This window comes from Plutella xylostella, chromosome 13 (assembly GCF_932276165.1).
Source record: "Plutella xylostella chromosome 13, ilPluXylo3.1, whole genome shotgun sequence".
Taxonomy (NCBI): Eukaryota; Metazoa; Arthropoda; class Insecta; order Lepidoptera; family Plutellidae; genus Plutella; species Plutella xylostella.
The window spans coordinates 4,579,463-4,600,735 of NC_063993.1; the positions used below are offsets into that span (position 1 = coordinate 4,579,463).

The window sequence follows — 21,273 nt, forward strand, 5'->3', positions numbered from 1 at the left end:
ATTTGGATTTGCTGTGATAGATAACTATTGGACGACCGACGACGGCTAATTGGCAGAGCCACGTCACAATTAAAAGATTAGAGGCAGGAGAGGGCTAGTTGTAACCTGGCCAGGCTGTGGATCTTGTCTGGACACGTCAACTTCAGGGCTTTTGTTACGCTGCCATAACAGGTGCAAGTTTTTATAAATTGCACTGCAATTTCATTCATGCACAGAGTTGGCAAGTTAGTTACAAACACCGAAAACCCACACTAAGGAAATATTGTGTCGGCAGTTTCAGGATCGAGAATAACTTTCTGGCCTATGGACTCTGGAAACAATGTGAATAGGATCCATCTGTATGAAAAAAAATTATTTAGCTGTGTTCCATAAACGCAGTGTAGTTCAGCCATTTCTATCTAAAGTTAAAGTAAGTCCATGCAAGCTTTTAATAAGTTTTATTTTTAACAAAACCAATTATTTAGCTTTAGTGAGAGGAGAAGAGTACCTAAAGTTACAATAACAACCTTTTTATAACCCGACCCTAAGCGGCTATAGGCGTTGTAGGTTGAAAGTTGAAGGTGTCTGTGTCGCCAGATCCTGGCGTCCAGAAGAGTCTGCCCATCAAAACTATCTGCCAACTAAGAGCCACCTACCTGCTTACTTAGGTAATTAGTTAATGAGGTATGTTTAAGAAACCCTTTAAAAATAGTCAAGTCGGAACAAGTCATTAGTCAAAATTAATCAAGACTGTCAAAGGAGGGAAAGGACTCTCTTTGTGAAAAACATTGTTTGTTTCACGAGTTTAACAACTTTTTTGCTTTGTTTGTCAGTATAGTTAGGTACAGTAAGCAGATTATAGTAATCCCAATTTGTTTTAAGCAGGTAAGTAGGTACAAAATGAACTTTAGAAATACAAATTTGTTTATTTTAAATATGGCAAGTTAAATTGAATATAATTTAGTTGTAGTACCTATCTACCTTTTGGTAGTAATGGTGATATATCCCCTCATAATACCTACATAGAAACTGCAGATTGCATCTTGACTGCGTAAGAAATTAGTGGAGATGAAGAGATCCGGACTGCCAATAAAGAATAGTATTAAAATAAAGATACACGACCTTGAAGCACGCAACAGGTACTTGCCTAAACCGATGTTTATTAACTCGTCTCTGTGGGAGGGACACGTCATCCGAACCGAGTTTATTTGACACCAACAGCGGCTCAGATTTAACAAAGCAAGTCAAGGTTAGGAGCACTTGTTGTATCATTGTATGTCTATGAGGTAAGTAGACCTATTGGTCGTCGATACGTAGACGTAGCTCGTAGGTACGCACAGTTTTGAAATAAGCATTGAAAGACAACAAAGAATGGGTTACTAAATTAGTTTTTAACCGACTTAGTTATATTAACTATTAGGTTACCTCACGGGTGGTTCCATTTCCACAATCCACACCCAACTTTATAACAATTCAATATGAGGTCACCACCTGGAGCTGATCTGATGATGGAAACGCAAGGCCCAAGGGAAAACTCCTCAACGGTATGTTGTAGCAACTGGCTTGAATTATTCGTATCTAGACTACGAGGACATATTGGTAAGTATCATAATTGCAGATTGATTGTTAATTACTAAGTAAGTAAGTACCTACAAATAAAACTAAAAAGTAAAAACAGTCAAAATATAAAAACTCATAAAAAAATTACTACTTTACCTACCAGTTTCAATTAATGTTTTGTGTTGTTGACCAAACTTTTTTATACGTAGTTAAGTACCCATTATAAAAAATAGTAACCTAAAAAGTAGAGTAGCATGCAATAATCACAAGTAGGATCTATCGAAAGCCTCGAGCGGTGCTCCACAAAAATAATATATCGCAAAATTCGCAAAGCTTTGATGAGCGCGTTGCGGCGGCGGCGTGATCCTCATAAACACATAAATCGAGGAATCCGGTTTTGTGTAAGCAAGACCCCAACAATGCAGGATCGAGTCGAAAGGCTCAGGCGAAAAATTCATGAGTCACCCGGCCCAGCTTGTTTTGCTACAGTAAAGGCAATTAGGTGAGTTCGTTCACAGACCGCAAAATAGCATGGTAAATGGTAACAGAAACAGATGATGATTACAATTTTTTATGTAGTGACTGAAAATTCTGAAATGATTCTATTTCTACTATATAGCACAATCCACCATGTGCTATGCTAGCAGCACCATCTAAAATGGTTTATCGTTACCATTATATATAACACTATCTATGTACATATAAATAACTAGGAGAAATAATTATTAGGCGAGCGACCCACTTTTGGCCGTACATTTCTTCATTAATTTGTACTCAAAAATACCTAACTACGAAAGTGGATATTTCAGATTGATTATAAACTAATTATTAGATAATCAAACACTTATCGCGTATCATTAAACGGGCATTGATATGAATGGAAAAGGACAAAAAAAGGCTGCGCCTGCGCAGGTCAGTGCTGCGCGGCGGCGGCGGCGGCGGTCGGCCGACCGGGGTGACGCTATACCAATAATCATGACGCAATATTTAAGCCTTTCACATAATAAGCTTTAGAAAAGCTTTTGTTAGACTTGACTTAGAATTTAATAATATATTTTGACATGTAGTATGTTTATGAAATATTATGTTGCAGCTTCTATTGTTTCATGTGATCGTAAAAGTAGTGCATATGCATAGTTTTGCTGCTGCCTCTGTCAGTGGCGGAAGCTCTGCTCTCTGATGTACCGGGTTTATTCCTGGGGTGGGACCATCAATTTGTGATTCTACATTGTGGTTCTAAGTTTGTTGATAATGATGTATAGTCAATTGAAAAAAAACGTAAAATCTTATTTAAAAAAATATTTAAGTAGATAAAGTGACCAAAAATTCTAGACTCTTTCAGAATAACTATGACAACAAAGTTGTTCACAATTTTTTTAGATTATACGATTGAATTGAAATTCTAAAGGGATGGAGATATACCATAGGTTAGTGATGTAACGAATATTCGCATTCGCATTCGCGAATATTCGCATATTTTTGGATATTCGCATTCGCAAAAATTTGTGCGAATGTTTTGCGAATGTCAGTATCATTATAAAAAACTATTTGAAAATAATGGTACGGTAACAAAATCTAAATCCATTCGTTTATAACCTTTTTATTACAAGTAACCTTCTTAATGACATTTTCAGTCTTTACTTTATCATTTGGTATTATTTATAATGATAAATCTGTCGGATGAGTTCGTATCCGCTCGGAAAATCTCGGAAGAACTGAGTTCCGTCCGATACGCACTGAAATCGTGTTCACTGTCAGCCTTATTATTATAGGTACTGTGTGAGAACCGTTACACACTCAGAAACCGTACCGCACAATATGTCGTAAATAAAGGCAAAATAAAGTGTCATCATCATCATCATCATCACGAATCACGACCCATCACGTCCCCACTGCTGAAGCACGGGTCTCTTTCCAATGAAGGAAGGGGTTTAGGCCTAGTCCACCACACTCTCCTAGTGCGGGTTTGTGGACCCCAACACAAGCAAGCTTGTGCTGAGAAAGTTGTCGGGTAGCTAAGTGGGCAACCCGACTGTCAGATATTCAGATACATTTATTTACTAGAAACATGGTTACATGAGATCTTATAAAATAAAATAGTGTCTGGCAAGTTTCACTTCAGATGTTTTCAATCTAACCGAAGGCCTCTGACAAGGCTTAAAGACTGCTGCCGAAGCAGCAACCGGGACCCACGGCTTGACGTGCCGTCCGAAGCAAGGAAGCGTCCAGAAAAAAAACCACTTGAAATCGGTCACCCCTCCAATCTCTGACCGTGCCATGTGCGTCCGTAGTCGAGCTAGCTTCAGTGATCGTAACTGATCACTGAAGCTAGCTCGACTGCGGACGCTTATAAAAGTGTAACTACTTTATTTTAAAAAAACTGCGTCTATAGTCGTCGAAATATAATAGGCCCGTTTGGATAGCTCGAAAATGTATGGGATGACAGCAGGTGTCATATTTAAATCATTAAAAAATCTAAACAATAAGTAACTTTTGATGCTTCAAAAGTTCTTTTTTCTTTCAGCCGTTTAAAAATAAGCCAGATTATGTGTCTTTTTATGTATTTCATCAAGTAAATCAAGAGTAAATAGCAAATTTGTGTAGCTGTCCAAACGGGCCCATTATATTTCGACGACTGTAGTAATGGCTAGTCTGATTCGGAATACGGCTAGAACAGCAAACCATACAAATGGCGGCGAATTTGAACACCAACTGAATATTCGCATTCGCGAATATCGAAATCAGATATTCGCATTCGCATTCGCATTCGCGAATGTTCAAAAACACACATTCGTTACATCACTACCATAGGTTATTAAAAGAGAACTTACATACAGGGTGATTGGAAAGTCGATGTATTCCTTGAAATGGGTGATAGACGAAGGCATTTCCAGTCGATTGAACTCCATAATGTATTATCCGAAAGTCAACCATTTCTGAGTTATTTAAGTTTAAAGGTTTTGCCAAAATTTATATTTAAAAACAAAATATAAAAAAAAACATTTTTTTTTAAAATACTTATTTGATTGTTTTGCATCAGTGACACCTTTATTAGTCAACAAATTATAATCATTAAATGCGCAATATTCAACTTAATTAAGACACAGTGCTTCAAAATAGTTGAAACAGCCTTTCAGTGTATCCAACAGTATTTCGGTGAAGCAACCTTGTCATAGATCTGTGCTTTTGAGGAACCGCGCTATCGGAGAACAATAATTATTAGTAAACGGTTCGGAGCTCTACAAAGTCCAGTAATAAGACTTTTTACCTTAAAATTGGAACAAAATTTCGTTCATTTCCCTACTGAGATTTGTCCGCCTATGTAGTTGTTTTGGCTATATCTTGGTCATACCTTAATCGATTTTAGATTGGAATATGGCATTTTAAAGCTTATAAATTGAATATGTTTTTAAGCTGTAGTGCCTGAAAATTTTTCAGATAAAATTATTTTTTAATTTATTTTTGTAAAATTTTCTTAATGTATCAACAATTTTGAAGCACTGTATCTAAATTAAGCTGAATATTGCGCATTTAATTATTATAATTAGTTGATTAAGGTGTCACTGATGCAAAACAATGAAAAAAGTATTTTAAAAAATTATTAGTTGTTTTGCTTTTAAACATAAATATTGGCAAAATCCTAAAAAAACTTTAAACTTAGATAACTCAGACATGGTTGACTTTCGGATAATGCATTATGGTGTTCAATCGACTGGAAATGCCTTCGTCTATAACCCATTTAAAGGAATACATTGACTTACCAATCACCCTGTATATTTCTTGCCAGCAAAGTGTTAACAGCTTGCTTCCTTCCTTCTTACTTGGCATGGGCACAAAAGGTAAAAAATCTTTGTATGTCTTTCTAATTTAAATATTATCTTAGTCATAATAATCCTACTTCCTACTAATATTATAAAGGCGAAAGTTTGTGAGTATGTGTGTATGTTTGTTACTTCTTGACGTCAAAACGTATGATTATATACCGATTTTAATGAAATTTAAATAAAAATACACAAATATTAATATCAATCAAAGTAATGTTAAACTCAATTGAAAAGTTTCTTCTCATATGAAACATCAAATAAATGTCCACACAAATCCAAAATAATAGAAGGAAATTTAAAAATAAATTTCAATAAATACACAAAATGCATCTTTATCTCACAAGGTTATTGTTTACCTTTTATGACAAGTCTAAAAAAATCATTGATGAATGGCGTAGTGGTTAGTGACCCTGACTACTGAGCCGAAGGTCCCGGGTTCGATTCCCGGCTGGGGCAGATATTTATTTAAACACAGATATTTGTTCTCGGGTCTTGGATGTGCCCGAAAAATGGCAATAGGCCCGCCCCCTATTACATTGGGACTAACATAACACTGGCGAAAAGTGGGTGCAGCAATGCACCTACCCTGCAAGGGAGTACATAAGTACAAGGCGTGAGTGTGTGTGTGTGTGTTAAAAAAAACAGTAAACTTTCAGAATACCAACATTTACAGCACAGGTTATCACAAAGATAATTTTCAGATAAATTGATATTAGTATAATGTATGCGTCTGTGTCGGCTAATAGAAAAAAAAATGACTTGTTAAGGTAGGCACAAGTTCATTTTTTAACTTACATTATTTTAATCAAACATTTTATTTAAAAGAATTGAGACTAAGTAAAATATAAATAGAAGTATATATAAAAACCCGCATTAGTAGTGTTTTAAATAAAAAATACTTACCAATTCATCACGAAAGCTTTCCGAAACTAGAATAACACACAAAACAAATTCAACACTCTAACCGAGGCACTTCACAGATCACAGATTTTAATTACAATAAACTAGCTAACAATAAATTTAATAATCTCATAAACACCGTCCGCATGAGGAAGAACTTATCGCACAACTAAAATATTAATTCAATTCAAAGTTCAAAACACGAGTGAAGCAAAACAAGAAGCAGCATTTGTTTGAACCAGCTGATTAGACATGTCAGAACCTGCACGTATCTTGCTTCCTTGTCTAAAATTGCTATCTACACAGGTGTAAGCAAGACAGGTAGATCAAAACCGTTTCTACTAGAATTGAAAAAAACATTCCATGTTTAACCAATAGACTGTGGGTAATAGGGATGGGAATGAAAGTATTGGAACCTTTTGAATTTATATTCGTTATATAATTTTGTCCGTTACTCGTTATTCATACATCTAACTCACTCTAATTATATCCATCTCGCTTTATCTTATTGTTATTTTTGTTTTGTTTTGTCAAATTGTCATTCGTGTTTGTGTCGTGTCATTTATTAGTGTTTTAAGTTAAAATAAATTGTAGGTTGGTACATACTGTATATATACCCACTTTTTAACGAACAAACAAATCCTCACAGCGCATGCTCTGTACCTATCTGTTGCGCTCATGCGTAACTTGTCCACAAACTGTGAAGTGAATCGAGCAGGCTGCCGAAATCGACTTTCTTTTACTACTCTCAACCTGTTGAACGGCCTACGTATACGAAAAAGTGGTGATTTAATTTACTGTGATGGATTCCCTTGCAGAAGAAAGTACCTCTAATACAAACGAAATGCAACAATATGACAAAAATGAGAATTCAAGGCTAGTCGGCCCTCCCTCAGGACCCAAAACCAACTATGTTAACATGATCAACAATATTTGTGGAGCGACACTTCTGTGCATCATAATATTTTGTTGCTTTAAAGATGGAGTTACTTTGTTTTCATTTCATCCGATACTGATGACATTAGGGGTAAGATACATTTACTTTACCTACTTAACTACATCCATTTCCTTATTTCTTGTCTGTACAATATCATTTTTTGCTCAAGTATGTACATTGTACATACCTACCTATCTATTGGTTACCCACATAATATATGTTATCTACCTACTCCTTTTAATATGTAGGTATATCAATACGTACTGTCTGATTTCAATGAGCAAGTATGGTGATATTTGTTTAAAAATTACGCATAAATGTATGTAATGTTCGTGAAGTTTATTTCATGATATTGATTTCAGTGGCTCATGTTCATGGCTACAGCTATAAATGCGATTGCTCCAGGAGACTTAGCAACAGAATGGATGCCGATTCGACTGAGAAGTGCTCGCCACTGGGTCCTGCAGCTATGTGGTAGTACAATTATTTTTATTGGATTGATAGTTATTGTAACAAATAAATTCATCCACGATAAACCTCATTTTGCATCTTTACACTCAAAATTTGGTTTATCAGCAATTATATTTATGTTCATTACAATGACAGGAGGACTTGGAGCTCTGTACAGTATGAAATTAAAAAATTATCTACCTCCTTTGTATACGAAACTGATACATGCATTTTTTGGGGTCGTTACATTCTCACTTGGAATAATAGCAATCATTTTGGCATACTTTTCTACCTGGTGGACCTTTGGTGATATATTGAGGTATATGAATCTTGTGCTTGCTTTGATAATTTTACTCTTTACTGTTTTACGCCCAAGCTTAAAAATATATTTTCGTTTAAAAGAACGATTCGAGAGTCCAAATTAAATACTATTTCAATATACCCATATAATATATTATCTACAACATGAACGGTACGCTAATATTCTCTGTCTGTATTATCGATGTTGAATTGCTTATGTAGTTGCGTAATATTAATGTTATTACATAACTTTATTTACCACAATCCATAATTGCTAGTTAATGGCCATTGTAATGATTAAATTCTTTTTATGTACAAATACAAAGGTGTCCCGTAAATAGTGGACTATCCTATTTTGTATGTTGGTATCGCACAAAATATGCAAGTATAATTAGTTTAAAGAAAGTTTTCTTTAAAAAAAAACAAGCTTAGCATGGTAGGTATATTTGGCTTATAGAATCAAATTACGCGTAGAGAACATAATACATATAATAATTTAGTTATTTGGGTCAAAAACTAATTAAATACAATAGACGTAAGTAGTTACTTATTTTTATTATTTTAAGTGCCTAATTGTACCTTAGTAAGTAGTAAATTTTATGATTATAAATAAAAAAAACAATAAAAAATTAAAAATGTATGTTGGTAGGTACTTAGAAGTATTTAAATAGTCAGTTACAAGAATATATTAATTGTTGTAGGGCATACCAGTATCCACACGAGCTACTTGTAAAGTAAGGGGCAGTTTTTAAATCGTACTTAACTTAACCGTTGGTCAAATCACAACCAATAAGTGGGAGATAGACGTTCGAGTAAGAACGCGTACTTATAGCTCAACGAACTTTATGTTCGTGAAATACGCGAATTTAAGGTATCTAATAAACGAAAAAGTTCGTCGAGCCACAAGCACGGCGTACTTACTCGTACGTCTATCACACACTTTAGATAACAACAAACCAAATTCATATGCAGCTGTCATGCTTGACTACGGATCAAAAAACTGGCCCTCCGTAGGTAGAACAAGCACAACCACCTAGGTATATAAAATATCTAATCCCTGAGGGGACAAAATATACGTTATATTTTGGCCCCTTTGCATTTTAATAATTACTTTCCTATATTAGAGAAATTCAGTAAATATGTGGTTAAATATATAAAATTGCGTAAATATACCTAGTTAGATGCCTAAGAGTTTTGATAAATTTGATTTTATTTAGAATGTTTACCTCAGAGAAAATATATATATATAGTGTAGTTATTTTTGTAATTGAAATTAAATATTATATTTTCAAAATATTGTCTTTATCAACGATAAAATCAATGACCAACCTATTTATAAAATATTCATAGGTTTTACTTTATTAGAAATATATCAAAAAACTTCCGAACTTAAACTGTGTGCCAATATTATATAAAATAAATAGATGTCTACTTTATCTAAATTTTATAGTACTTATAATAATCTTGATCTCAAAAATATATGGGTAGTTAAGTAACTATCTAGTTTTGTAGCAATTCTATAACATAAGTACCTAACTAATATATTCAAATGGTTATAGTCTAATTATTTAACTTTGCATGTCACAATATAATATTAGCAGAAGCAAACAAAGTTTTTTATTGAAGTAAATTAAGCTATGCCTACCTACCTACACTCATACATTACGGATTTATATACACAACGGATCATGTATATGAATAACTGAGAATACCGAAGTAGGGATATACATTTTTATGACTTATGATTGTTTTGTGTAGTTATGTTATGACTTTTTTCTTAATGCTACAGATAGAATAGTAATTTAGCACGCAATGGATTTTTATTTAAGTAAGTATACAAAACATTGTGTAACATAGTTAGGTTTTAAATTAACCAGAGTACAGTAAAGCTCCTATAGAATTTTGCATAAGTAGTATTTAGGTACATTAGATAAGTTGGAGAGAGATTGAAAAATAAGATAGAAAAAGAAGAGCTAGAAACTTTATAGCATGTTCTTGTACTTGCTGAGAAATTTCATTATCAAGCATTGTTGTTGTTGCAGTCCTATGGCACCCCAGAGGTGCAGAGGGTCTCCACTAACGTCCGCCATTTCTGCCTAACTTCGGCTGTACTTTTGGCCTCGCTTTTAGCGAGGCCAAAAGTATTAAGCATTAGACAACACAAAAACATCTTACTATTATTGTATGTAATACAATATAGGTAAATATTTCAGAGAAGGCCAGAGGTAGAGATACTAATCAGTCCACTTTTTTAAGAAAAAACTATTTTTTAACACCAATGTCATCGCAACTCCCAAAAGTGGACTTTCTACTTTAGAGATTTTACCAGATTTTAACATAAATTAAATTTTAGTTCGAATTTCAGCCACCACAGCAGCGAGCGGTAGCGCTACGATCGAAACTAGGATAGATAATGTTGTTTTTGTAACGAAATAAAGTTACGTCGGTTGATTCGTTATTATTTTAGAAACGATTTATTTCTTCTTACTCCTGGAGTACCTACTTCTCAAAAGCCACGGGTCCACGGGTTTATTTTCTGCTGTTACACAAAGATATTAAAGTTTACCATAGCGACTGAAAGTTATCTGGCAAGTCGTTTAGTACGAGTATGCTGCTAGCTAGCCCGACATCTACGCGGGATTATAATTATTCTGAGCACAGTTGCATCACAGACCAAGAAACAAGGTATTAAGAATGAAAAATTCAATGTCAACTTAGTGTCACTGTCAAAAAATAAAATAGAAAAAACGCGGCCCGGTCTACTTCTACAAATTTTTACGTTACAAATTTATAAACTTATGAATTAGTGTTTCTACTTATCAAGGTAACTAATCCGAATGGATAATTATTTATGTGTAATAGTCTAAATGCAGACCAGAGCTCGCGACATAAATTATTTTTGATTCTCTTCATGATCAAGGATACCTTACGTTTCGAATCCATTGTTGCTTTCACGTTAGCTTTCTTTTGAAATAACTTAACATTACTCAATAATTATTGACCGAAATATGTGCACTATATTAGTTAAAATAAAATAATTATGTTACGGACACCTAATCGAAGAAAATCTGATTTATCATGTTTTCTAAATTACAGAATTCCAATATGGCTAACCAATGGGGACAGAAGGCTGAGGAGCTGGAAATTAACAACAAGATAGCTGGACTTGGCCTCGGGAAACCCCCTCTGGATCGAACCACTGAGTCCGACGATAGTCAGGACAATGCCAATCCCGCTGAGACCTCATTGTTAATGAAGATCATCAGGCAAGGCTTGGTAGAATCCAAATTGGATATTGAGGTTCAACGAAAAGATCCTAACTCACCTTTATATTCTGTGAAAACTTTTGAAGCTTTACACTTAAAACCAAACTTACTAAAGGGAGTTTATGCTATGGGATTCAATGCGCCCTCCAAGATCCAGGAGACTGCGTTGCCAACATTGTTGGCTGATCCTCCTCAGAACATGATTGCCCAGTCTCAGTCTGGAACTGGTAAAACTGCAGCTTTTGTCTTGGCAATGCTGAGCAGGGTCGACACCACCAAGAATTACCCACAAGTGCTTTGTTTGAGTCCCACTTATGAACTTGCTATTCAAACTGGAGAAGTGGCTGCTAAAATGGCGAAATTTTGTCCAGAGATTAAGTTAAAATATGCTGTTCGAGGTGAAGAAGTGCCCAGGGGTACTAAAATTACAGATCACATCATTATTGGAACACCAGGCAAGATGCTGGACTGGGGAGTAAAATTTGGAATGTTTGACCTGAGCAAGATCAAAGTTTTTGTTCTGGATGAAGCTGATGTGATGATTGACCGTCAAGGTCACCAGGACCAGTGCATTCGTATTCACAAATGTTTGCCTTCAACATGTCAGATGATGTTTTTCTCTGCCACATATGACACTGCTGTGATGGAATTTGCAGAAATTATTGTACCGAACCCCATTATTATTAGACTGCTCCGTGAAGAGGAGTCACTTGACAACATTAAGCAGTATTATGTAAAATGCAAAAATGCTGAAGAGAAATACAGGGCTATTTGCAATATTTACGGTGTCATTACAATTGGCCAGGCTATAATTTTCTGTCATACAAGGAAAACTGCATCTTGGTTGTCTGAGAAAATGTCAAAAGATGGTCATTCTGTGGCTGTTTTATCTGGAGAGCTGACAGTGGAGCAGAGGATTGCTGTGCTGGATCGCTTCCGTGCTGGATTAGAGAAGGTCCTTATCACTACCAATGTCTTATCCCGAGGTATTGATGTTGAACAAGTAACGCTGGTTGTAAACTTTGACATGCCTATGGATATGGAGAAGAAAGCTGACTGTGAGACTTATCTGCATAGAATTGGACGCACAGGAAGATTTGGCAAAGCTGGTATTGCCATAAACTTGGTAGATTCAGCTCAGTCCATGGAGATTTGCAAAACCATTGAAGGTCATTTTGGTAAAAAAATACATCTCCTTGATATTGAAGATGCTGAAGAAATTGAAAAAATTGGAGCCTAAAATATTATGTTTATAATTTTGTACTTAGATTATAAGGTTGTTACTGTACTCTTAATATTTAAGCACAAACTTCAGTGGGCCTAGTGGAAGTGGAAGTTTTTCTTACAGTTGGATAAGTAAAAAGTAAACTCCAAATTGTATGGATCTGAGCGTGTGTTCAGATAGATGGCGACACCCGCGCTTTATAAATTCGCGTTTACTTTTTACTGCTGAAACTGTGTAAAAACTAGCACTTTGCATGCTCTTCTGCTAAAAATACATTCAATACTTATTGTCGCTTGCCAAAATGTGATTGGTTATTTGACAATAAGCAGTTCTAATAAGCAATGGCATGTTGGTGATTCAAAACAAATTGTGATTTTTATGACTATGTTAGCATAGTTTGAATGTTTCAAAAACATGATAATACATTCTATGTTTTGTAATAGATTTTATATTATTCATTTAAAATTAGGTACCTACCAGACATTCCGTCTGCTCATTTCGATAACACAAGTTATTGTGATAGAGTCGTATAAATTTACTGATGTTCATGTGAGCTGTAAGGCTACAACCCAATACCTTATGCATTAACTATTGTTTTATGACCATTATTTGGCTTGGCCCAGTTATGTTAAGTTTGTAAACCAACTAGTGACTGGTTGAAATAAAAAAACATTACTACCCTTATATTTGTATTGATTTAATTGTACTAGAATAAATGTTACAATACTATTAAAGATGGTATATGAAGAGTTTAGCGCGCTGCTGGTGCACCTGCCTCCGGGTTCGTCGCTCCAGAGATCATGACAAATATGGCAATTGGCACTATGTACATCCACTGAAATGAAAATAACAAAGATTATTTAATAATTATTTGAAGATTTATCATTCCGAATCTTCTGATAGATATTACAACCTCTGGCCCTAGATTCTATTCTGGGAAGTTATAGTAGTATGTTGCTATCTTGAGTGGATCCTTTGCTTGAATATATATCCCATTTTTTCTGCTGATCCAGCCTAGCCCTTGCTCTTGGGTAAGTATGTATGTTCCAAAAGTAGATTTTAACGTAGTAGGCATTTCAGACTTGCAAAACATAATGGGTCTTATGTGTCTTATGCAGTATAATTTTTTACTGGTAAGGACGAACAGAAAAATTTATTAAACAATATATCCTAACAAAATACCATCACCAACTTACATATTTGGCTAGGAAAGATCTGTTGTCCTTAACTTCACCCTTCTCTCTGGCTTCTCTCTCCCTCTCCAGTTTCTGGATGTAAGATGCAGTATCAGGTCTGTAAAGAAAGAATAATTTCAGTTGAATATTTCTGTTACACTTCATCATACCTGAGAATGCAATTGGCTGAGGTATGTTTGGTTGACCACTGCACACTGTTTTGTAAAATAATGTTTTGTATACAGACAGTCCTGTATGCAGTGTGCCTTCGGCCAATGGCAGATGCATGAGACTATTGAAGGACGCATTATTAAACTTCATACTAATATTATAATTAAATGGAAAGAATATGAATTTAAAAGGCGATAAAGCAAAAAAGCTCTATACTATAAGTTATACAGAAAATACATACATAGGAGCTTGTTCTACATGGTGAAGATAGAACTTTGATGTGATGTGGTACTGTTCATTCTTCTGTTTCAGTGGTTTTGATGTGTTGGTGGCTTGGAAGCTGACAGACATGACAGTGCCACTCGGCAGGACCCACACACTGATCACATCATTCAGCCCATTCTCAAGGAATGTCTTGGCTTTTACTGAAGACAGAAATTCTGAATCATTGTTGTCTGGTGACGTCACTATTGTCCTCACAGTGTAGAACCCGTCTCTGTCGGCTAGTTCCTGAAATTTATAATTTTGGATTTAGTTGTCAGTCAAATATGAACATACAAACACAGAGATAGGAAGACTTCACTTTAGACCCACTCCCCTGCATCTACCAGTTAGTTATTTGAGGTAGATGTTAACAAAACATACTGGTATAGGTACACCCCAAATAATACAGCTTGATTGTAAAAATCACAGGTTGCCACTCTGTATAATACTTGTAACGAGCCGTTACCAAACCATCCACCGCACCTACCCACATACCGAAGCCACAAGAGCGCCCGCGAGTCGAGGTGGGGCACCACACAGACGACTCCGGAGAATACAAGGGGCGCGGGGCGACCCGCCTATAAATAACCGCGAGCCGGCCGTCCGACCACCATTCGTCACCTCCTGCTCCGGCGAGTGATCAGTCCGTTCCCGAGATCCTTCCCCGCACCTATATCTATTTAAGTATCTATTCACACACACTATTCTCACTACACCGTCCTCCCTACGCTGTGGGTCGCCTACTAGCGGATCGAGGTTCCCCGGAATACACGGACGCCTGGGTCGCCTAGTTTAAAGCGGCCGTGTACCGAACTATACAATCGCTGAACACACACCGGCCCTCAGCCACACTTTCTTATCAACACAAGTACACTCCACAAATCCTGGAACAGATCCACACATACCACCGGTATTCGCCCAACCTCCTGTACCCTGTGTTCCTTCCCTTTATTAAGATAGAAACATCCGCGTAGGTCCCTTCAGGGCCCGACTAATATTTTTTTTTTTTTTTTTTTTTTTTTTTTTTATGTGGGGACATCTCACACACGGCCATCCGACCCCAAGCTAGGCAGAACCTGTGTTATGGGTGTCGGACAGCTGATATATCTACACAAATACATAGATAGATAGATACTAAATATAAATATCAACACCCAAGACCCGAGTACAAATATCTGTCTTTAAACAAATATCTGCCCCAGCCGGGAATCGAACCCGGGACCTTCGGCTCAGTAGTCAGGGTCACTAACCACTACGCCATTCGGTCGTCAAAAAATATAAATATCAATAACCGTGATAAGTATTTGTGCATTTGTGTAGTGTGTTAATATTAAGTACATAAGCTGTAAGTACCCTAGATATATAAGTTAACCTGGTTGTAAATAAAGCGGGTCCAGTGCCGCCTGAATTGTGTTACACTAATTAATCGGCATTATTAATTCTCACCCCGTACACCTACCGAGGTTATTTCCCTCCAGGGGCCTCAGGACCAAGAACAGGGTAGTTAGGACTGCTTCACGGTCGTTGTAGATCCCCCAGGCGACCAGGCACTCCTTCAGAGGCCGGCGCCAAGCTGAGCTAGTCTAAGACCGCTTCCCGGTACATATTAATTGAGAGTTATTAGGTAGGTACCAGCCCTAAGCACTAGGCACGTTAGTCACAAGGGTAAGTATCACAGTACAATATAGCACCCAACCCCTACTCTCGGGGAAGGCCAGGCAGGTCGATTCGCCCAGGGGTCGCTCCCCGGTGATCCAGACCAGCTCCTGCTGAGCTGCTACATTACATACTTAACATGGATTGGTTTGTTTCTTTAGCAATAATAAAATTTATTCTATCTTACATTATTTTGTTGATGACAAACACAAAAGCTTGCCTACAGTTTGTCCTGTTTCACTGAGTAGGTATGTATCTATGTAGGTGTACCTACATATTAGGTGTACTGTGGTTTACTTTGCTACTTATTTCATTCAGATCTCATTACTTACTTTTAAGGCATCTATGTGTTGTTTGGTAAAAGGTGTTTGATCAATGACGGCAGAGCCCGACCGTATGCTCTTCAAGCCGATGTTCCCGCGGGTGCAGTAGCCGCCGCCGCAAGCCAGAGTATGCTCAATCTTGATGTTTAGCCATCCATCATAGTCAATACAAAACTGAAACAATACCCGGTAATTTTTATTAGGAAAATAATCGGTAAATACCTGAAACCATTGCAATCGATGAAATATCGCTAAATTTAGTGTCTTATAACACTTACCGCATAATGAATTGTCTGGAATATGAATAAAAGGTAGGCGAATTTCATTATTATAAAGTTACAAAGATATTCTTTAATTAATTTACGTTTCTACACTGAAATTCATGAATTTATTCCAACCTCAAAACAAATCAATTCTGTCTGTCACTGTCACGACTGTCGTCTGTCACTGCCTGTCTGTATTTTTCTGTGTCTGTGTGTCCAAAAGAGGCGAGGCCGTTAATATTCTGAGGAGAATTTATACGAATGGGTCTCGTTTGTTGGAAAATGTTAAAATGATAGGTACTTACATTGTTTTGCTCACTCTAATGTATTCCACTCCAGCTTTAGCTCCACCTACCACTACCGCCAACGAGGCTTCCGGAGCGATGATCTAAGAGTCCCACGTCTCCTTTCCACACGCCGAAGGTGTTCAATGGGAGAGAGCGAGAGTGTGGCCCGACGCGAAATCGCATCGTGTTCATGTGCCTAAGGCCAGCACTCAGTCGGTGGCAAGGACTTTGGTCGGTGGCGACAGGATGAGGAAGGGAGAAGAAACTGGAATAATAAAGACCTTTCTTTTTAGAGGTTTCTTAATCTGGCATTAACTTATCTGAATAGTACCTACCTACTTCTTGCTGTATTTTCAGAGAGTTAATACAAAATAACATACCTACCTATCTTTCCAAAATTCCCCTACCTAATGAGTACTTAAACAGTCAAAACGAAATTATTATAACATATTGTTCCCACGAGAATATCGATTTACACCCATAGAAGTAATAAAACGGTTTACACCACACCACACTAACCTTCCACTATCTTGTAGTACCTAACCATATAAATAAATAAAAACTTGCACCTTATGGAGATATCGGTATTAAATAGGTATTTTTTTAATTGTTTGAACTTCATGTATGTAGAATAGCTAATCAACAGAACTACAGTAACGAAGGTAAGGTAACAACCTTGTTACCTCAGAGAAATTAAATTTCCTTTAGGTCTATCACTGATGAAATTTCACCCTGTGCAGTGGTAGGTAGTGATTAGCGATAGTTAATAGATGCAAACATCTTTATATAAGGTTTGCGTAACATATTTTATCATTTACTATTTACCAGTGCAGGATGCAAAGTGTAATTTCATACGTTTAGTGTGTAACTAACGCAGAAGGCATTGCATCGTAAAAATAAATCAGTAAGGTAATATTTTTAAACATTTGAATCTTTTGGCCAGTATCTAAACAAAGCTTTTGATCTTCCAGCTTCCAGCTTCGGTAAGTTGAGTGCCGAGTTAGGTGCCTAACCAGAGCTTTCAACAACTTACTTCCTAGAATATAGGTTAACTGGCTAGCTGTGACATCTTTATCGAGATTCTTCTTACTTTATACTCCGCTGGCTCAACGACCCGAAGTGGATCTTGGCCTCCGACATTAAAGTGCGCCAATCTTCTCTATTCTATGCCAATTCTGACCAGTCGGACACTTCCAGCTCTTTCAGGTCTTTGGCGACTTCGTCCTTCCAGCGGTATCTCGGCCGCCCCACCAGGCGACGCCCAGAAGGTTGACCAAGGTATGCTTTTCTTACGGCTCGATCCTCTCCCATCCTCTCCACATGTCCTAGCCAGCGGGCGATTGTTCTTACTATGGGTTATTTCACCAAAATGTAACTTCACTTACGAACGTAAACGTTCGAGATCAATCAGATAATTTACCCCGCAAAATCGCTAGTAGGTATGTGTATTGTGTGTAGGTACCTATACGAAGATAATTACTTAATGTGAACAAAAGTATAAGGCCGAGGTTCAAATCTGAATTCCAGCACTAAAGAAAACGTTATTCAGTACATTGCCTACTAACCGCTACTGCAACTGTTATGCCTTCTGATCACTAGAATGGTAATAAAAGCTCATTTATTTGCAGTAAAATGGCCACCAAAAAGTTTGCCGGTCCATCCCCCTACAGTCTCAAGGCTACATACCCTGAAGATGACTACTTGTACACAGAGTAAGTACCTACCTACCAAATCAATAATTACAATAATTCTAATGGTTCAATTAGGCAGCAGAGGACATGAGGCTGCAGCAGACGACGTCTGGCAGCGTCACTACTGGTTTCTGTGATTCATTGGCATAGAAAATATACATAAAAACCAGTAGCGACGTTGCTACACGCCGTCGCCTATAACATGTCGTCTGCAAACATTATGATGCAGATACATTATTATTATTAAGACACCATGCATAATACTTGGTATTTTCGTTTAGATACGTGAACGACGTCACATGCAACCACGCCAGCAAATCGCAGGCTCCACCTGTCATGGCGGCCATCTTTGGGCTGGGTCGGGCCGGCTCCATCCACCTCAGCAACATCATGGGGAATCCCCGAGTGATGGTCAAGTACATCGTGGACGACCGCAAGGAACGCTTCGAAGAGCTGAGGAAGTACTGGAGCTTGAGCAAAGATGTCTGCTTCATAACCTCAGCCGAAGCTGACAAAGTCTACAAGGACAAGACGTAAGTAACAGCATAGGCAGCATAGCTTAGGTACCTACTTATAATTACAGATACGATGGATATATACAAGTAAGGTTGTAAACAACTCATCATTAGATAATCCTATTGAGCTTATCTTCACAGTAGGTATTATTTTGCATGACCCGTAAAAGGTTAGGTGTTGTTTTCAGTGTTTTGACCCTTCGATCTTACTCTGCGATAAATATGTAAGAAAATAGGAAGTACTTTCTATAGGTAGGTTGGTATAAGTACTTAGATACTTGTGCAAAAGCAAAACATACCTCTGAATATCCTTAATAAGATTTATATACCTTAATAAGATTTATACCTTAATAAGATTTATACCATAATACTTTTTATTTTTTATTTTAGTGAATATTATAAGAGTATATTGTTCAATCCTTTCCAGCGTCAACGTAGTTTTCATTGGCTCTCCAACTCACACCCATCACGACATAGTTGTGAAGTCGATCTCCAACAACAAGGACGTTTACTGCGAGAAGCCCATTGCTGAAAACATCGAGGACACGAGGAAATGCTACGAAGCCGCGAAGGCAAAGGGCCGTATTCTGTTTGCTGCATTCAACCGGCGCTTCGACCCCGCCTACAGGGGGCTCAGGGATCGGGTCAGGAAGGGAGACGTCGGCCACGTCCAGATAATTAAAGTTACGGCTAGAGACTCTCCTCTTCCGTCAATTGACTATTTGAAGAATTCAGGTAGGCTACTCAATTTACTGCATGTTATCAATTTATCATCAGCAGCCAGTGTATTTCCCACTCCTATATAGAGCTCTCCCAATGAGTGCCAAAACGCTCTGTCCTCGTATCATCCAACCACCCCACACTACAACAATTATGAACTCGTCTACCGCCACGGTTAAATCCGATCTTCGGCAGATATAGCCGGCCTACTGCCACTTTAGGGTACCTACACACCTTTTTACTGCCCAAACATACACGTTATAATTTCTGCACGTTAAGGTGGTGTGTTCCACGACTGCCTGGTGCATGACTTCGACATGGTGTGCTGGGTGCTGGGCGAGCTGCCGGTGCGCGTGCAGGCCTCGGCCTCGGCCCTCATCCCGGAGGTCAAGGCCATCGATGACTTCGACACCATCGCGTTTCTGCTGACGTTCCCGTCCGGCGCCGTGGCCCTCGGGGACAACAGCCGCTTCTCCGCCTATGGATATGATCAGAGGCTTGAGGTCTTCGGAAATAAGGGTGAGTCTAAAGTGTCGATGTGATGTAAACTGTTTATTGTCTAGAAATTTCGTTCGAGGGTCCGTAGAAGATACTGTATGATTTGCATAAGGTTTCATCAATCCTCGCGAAGAGCATAGAAGAATGACATTCAAAATTATGTATCCTGGTTTATAGACACTAAGGGCCACTTGCACCAACATATTAAATCTAGATTAAGTATTAAATCTTGATTTATGCCATAAATTTATATGGACTGACGTTTCTTAAATCGAGATTTGACAATATTTAAATCTAGATTTAAGACTTGGGTGCAGGTCGCCCTAAAGAACACTGTAACGTATCATGGAATGTAAAAGAAGTGTTGTAACGTATCATGGAATGTAACACGCAACGAAAGAATAGTATAACAGAGCATTTCGACGATGGGAATTCTTGCATTGCTTGTTACATTGCATGTTACGTTACAGCAGTCTGTACCCGCCTTAATAGACACTAATACTCATCAATATGTCCAGGGATGGTGAAGGTGGAGAACGAGCGCCCGTGCCACGCCACAGAAGCCCTGCTGGGGCAGGACGGCGTGCAGCTCACCCCCATCTACTACTCGTTCCCGTCGCGCTACCGGCTCGCCTACCGCCGCGAGCTCGAGCACTTCCTCGACATCGTTCAGAGTAAGAACTGGTTACAAACAAAAGCACATCAGTGTACCCAGTAACTGATGTGCTTTTGTTTTTGGACCTGGACTGATGACGCTGGGTCATAGAATGTGAAAATAAGCATGGATATAGGAATCCGCAAACACTAATAAGTACGTAACTATAACTTTACTGAGAAGTCTGAGATCGTTATTGTAACATGGTTTACCAGATTAAAAAAAATTACTGTACTTTCAAAATTAACCATTTATTTCTCTTACAACTTTAGTTTTTTTTTAAAACACGATGCCAATTTGTTTACCCCTAATACTATATGTCTAACCTCCCCTTCCCTCCCCTTGCAGAAGGCACCCCGATGGAGGTGACGAGCTGGCAGACGCTGGCTGTGAGCAAGATCGCGACGGCGGCGGAGCGCAGCGCGCGCACCGGGCAGGCCGTCGACCTGGACTGGTCCAAGGACCACATCCCGGCTGTGTACTCTTAAATTATTAAGTAAAAATATTTGAGGTTATAAATTCATTAAACATGTTTTTTTATGAATGCTATGAGAATTTTACGCTATTTTTAATACGCCTTTTTGTGGTTAATATATTTTAAGTTTTTAAAGTGT

At 37.7% G+C, this 21,273-nt stretch overlaps 4 protein-coding genes across 5 annotated transcripts; 3 read left to right on the plus strand and 1 right to left on the minus strand.

Annotated features, from left to right (window-relative positions):
* The first annotated feature begins 6,730 nt into the window (after positions 1 to 6,730).
* Positions 6,731 to 9,558, plus strand: LOC105397957 (transmembrane reductase CYB561D2). 2 transcript variants are annotated; one of them, XM_048624903.1, is made up of 3 exons: positions 6,731 to 6,857; positions 7,082 to 7,290; positions 7,563 to 9,558. In XM_048624903.1, the coding sequence occupies exons 2-3, from the start codon at positions 7,108 to 7,110 to the stop codon at positions 8,073 to 8,075; spliced, it is 696 nt and encodes a 231-aa protein (XP_048480860.1). In that variant the 5' UTR covers positions 6,731 to 6,857; positions 7,082 to 7,107; the 3' UTR covers positions 8,076 to 9,558. The 2 variants fall into 2 exon arrangements, with proteins under 2 accessions (XP_048480860.1, XP_011568287.1); XM_011569985.3 differs by having other exon boundaries at positions 6,790 to 7,290.
* Positions 9,559 to 10,621: 1,063 nt separating this feature from the next.
* Positions 10,622 to 13,125, plus strand: LOC105397958 (DEAD-box helicase Dbp80). The gene is made up of 2 exons (XM_011569986.3): positions 10,622 to 10,774; positions 11,047 to 13,125. Exon 2 carries the CDS (start codon positions 11,056 to 11,058, stop codon positions 12,454 to 12,456), a length of 1,401 nt encoding a protein of 466 aa, XP_011568288.1. The 5' UTR covers positions 10,622 to 10,774; positions 11,047 to 11,055; the 3' UTR covers positions 12,457 to 13,125.
* On the minus strand, positions 13,118 to 16,465 carry LOC105397959 (ER membrane protein complex subunit 10). Its single transcript, XM_011569987.3, has 5 exons — positions 16,309 to 16,465; positions 16,040 to 16,204; positions 14,029 to 14,297; positions 13,638 to 13,734; positions 13,118 to 13,276 (listed from the first exon to the last, which is right to left on the minus strand). The coding sequence occupies exons 1-5, from the start codon at positions 16,354 to 16,356 to the stop codon at positions 13,193 to 13,195; spliced, it is 663 nt and encodes a 220-aa protein (XP_011568289.3). The 5' UTR covers positions 16,357 to 16,465; the 3' UTR covers positions 13,118 to 13,192.
* A 910-nt stretch (positions 16,466 to 17,375) lies between these two features.
* LOC105397960 (uncharacterized oxidoreductase YrbE) lies at positions 17,376 to 21,273 on the plus strand. Its single transcript, XM_048625092.1, has 7 exons — positions 17,376 to 17,489; positions 18,209 to 18,292; positions 18,553 to 18,804; positions 19,214 to 19,521; positions 19,786 to 20,025; positions 20,523 to 20,678; positions 21,008 to 21,273. The coding sequence occupies exons 2-7, from the start codon at positions 18,213 to 18,215 to the stop codon at positions 21,145 to 21,147; spliced, it is 1,176 nt and encodes a 391-aa protein (XP_048481049.1). The 5' UTR covers positions 17,376 to 17,489; positions 18,209 to 18,212; the 3' UTR covers positions 21,148 to 21,273.

What these genes read in the sequence shown, in the direction of transcription:
- LOC105397957 (XM_011569985.3), top strand. Translation starts at nt 7,066, where the DNA reads ATGGATTCCCTTGCAGAAGAAAGTACCTCTAATACAAACGAAATGCAA. An exon ending in CGATACTGATGACATTAGGG is followed by an intron (nt 7,291 to 7,562) that starts GTAAGATACATT and finishes TATTGATTTCAG; the next exon opens with TGGCTCATGTTCATGGCTAC.
- LOC105397958 (XM_011569986.3), top strand. Translation starts at nt 11,056, where the DNA reads ATGGCTAACCAATGGGGACAGAAGGCTGAGGAGCTGGAAATTAACAAC.
- LOC105397959 (XM_011569987.3), bottom strand. Translation starts at nt 16,356, where the DNA reads ATGAAATTCGCCTACCTTTTATTCATATTCCAGACAATTCATTATGCG. An exon ending in TCCAGACAATTCATTATGCG is followed by an intron (nt 16,205 to 16,308) that starts GTAAGTGTTATA and finishes GTATTGTTTCAG; the next exon opens with TTTTGTATTGACTATGATGG. An exon ending in CATGTAGAACAAGCTCCTAT is followed by an intron (nt 13,735 to 14,028) that starts GTATGTATTTTC and finishes CTTTCTTTACAG; the next exon opens with ACCTGATACTGCATCTTACA.
- LOC105397960 (XM_048625092.1), top strand. Translation starts at nt 18,213, where the DNA reads ATGGCCACCAAAAAGTTTGCCGGTCCATCCCCCTACAGTCTCAAGGCT. An exon ending in GATGACTACTTGTACACAGA is followed by an intron (nt 18,293 to 18,552) that starts GTAAGTACCTAC and finishes ATTTTCGTTTAG; the next exon opens with ATACGTGAACGACGTCACAT. An exon ending in TGACTATTTGAAGAATTCAG is followed by an intron (nt 19,522 to 19,785) that starts GTAGGCTACTCA and finishes CTGCACGTTAAG; the next exon opens with GTGGTGTGTTCCACGACTGC.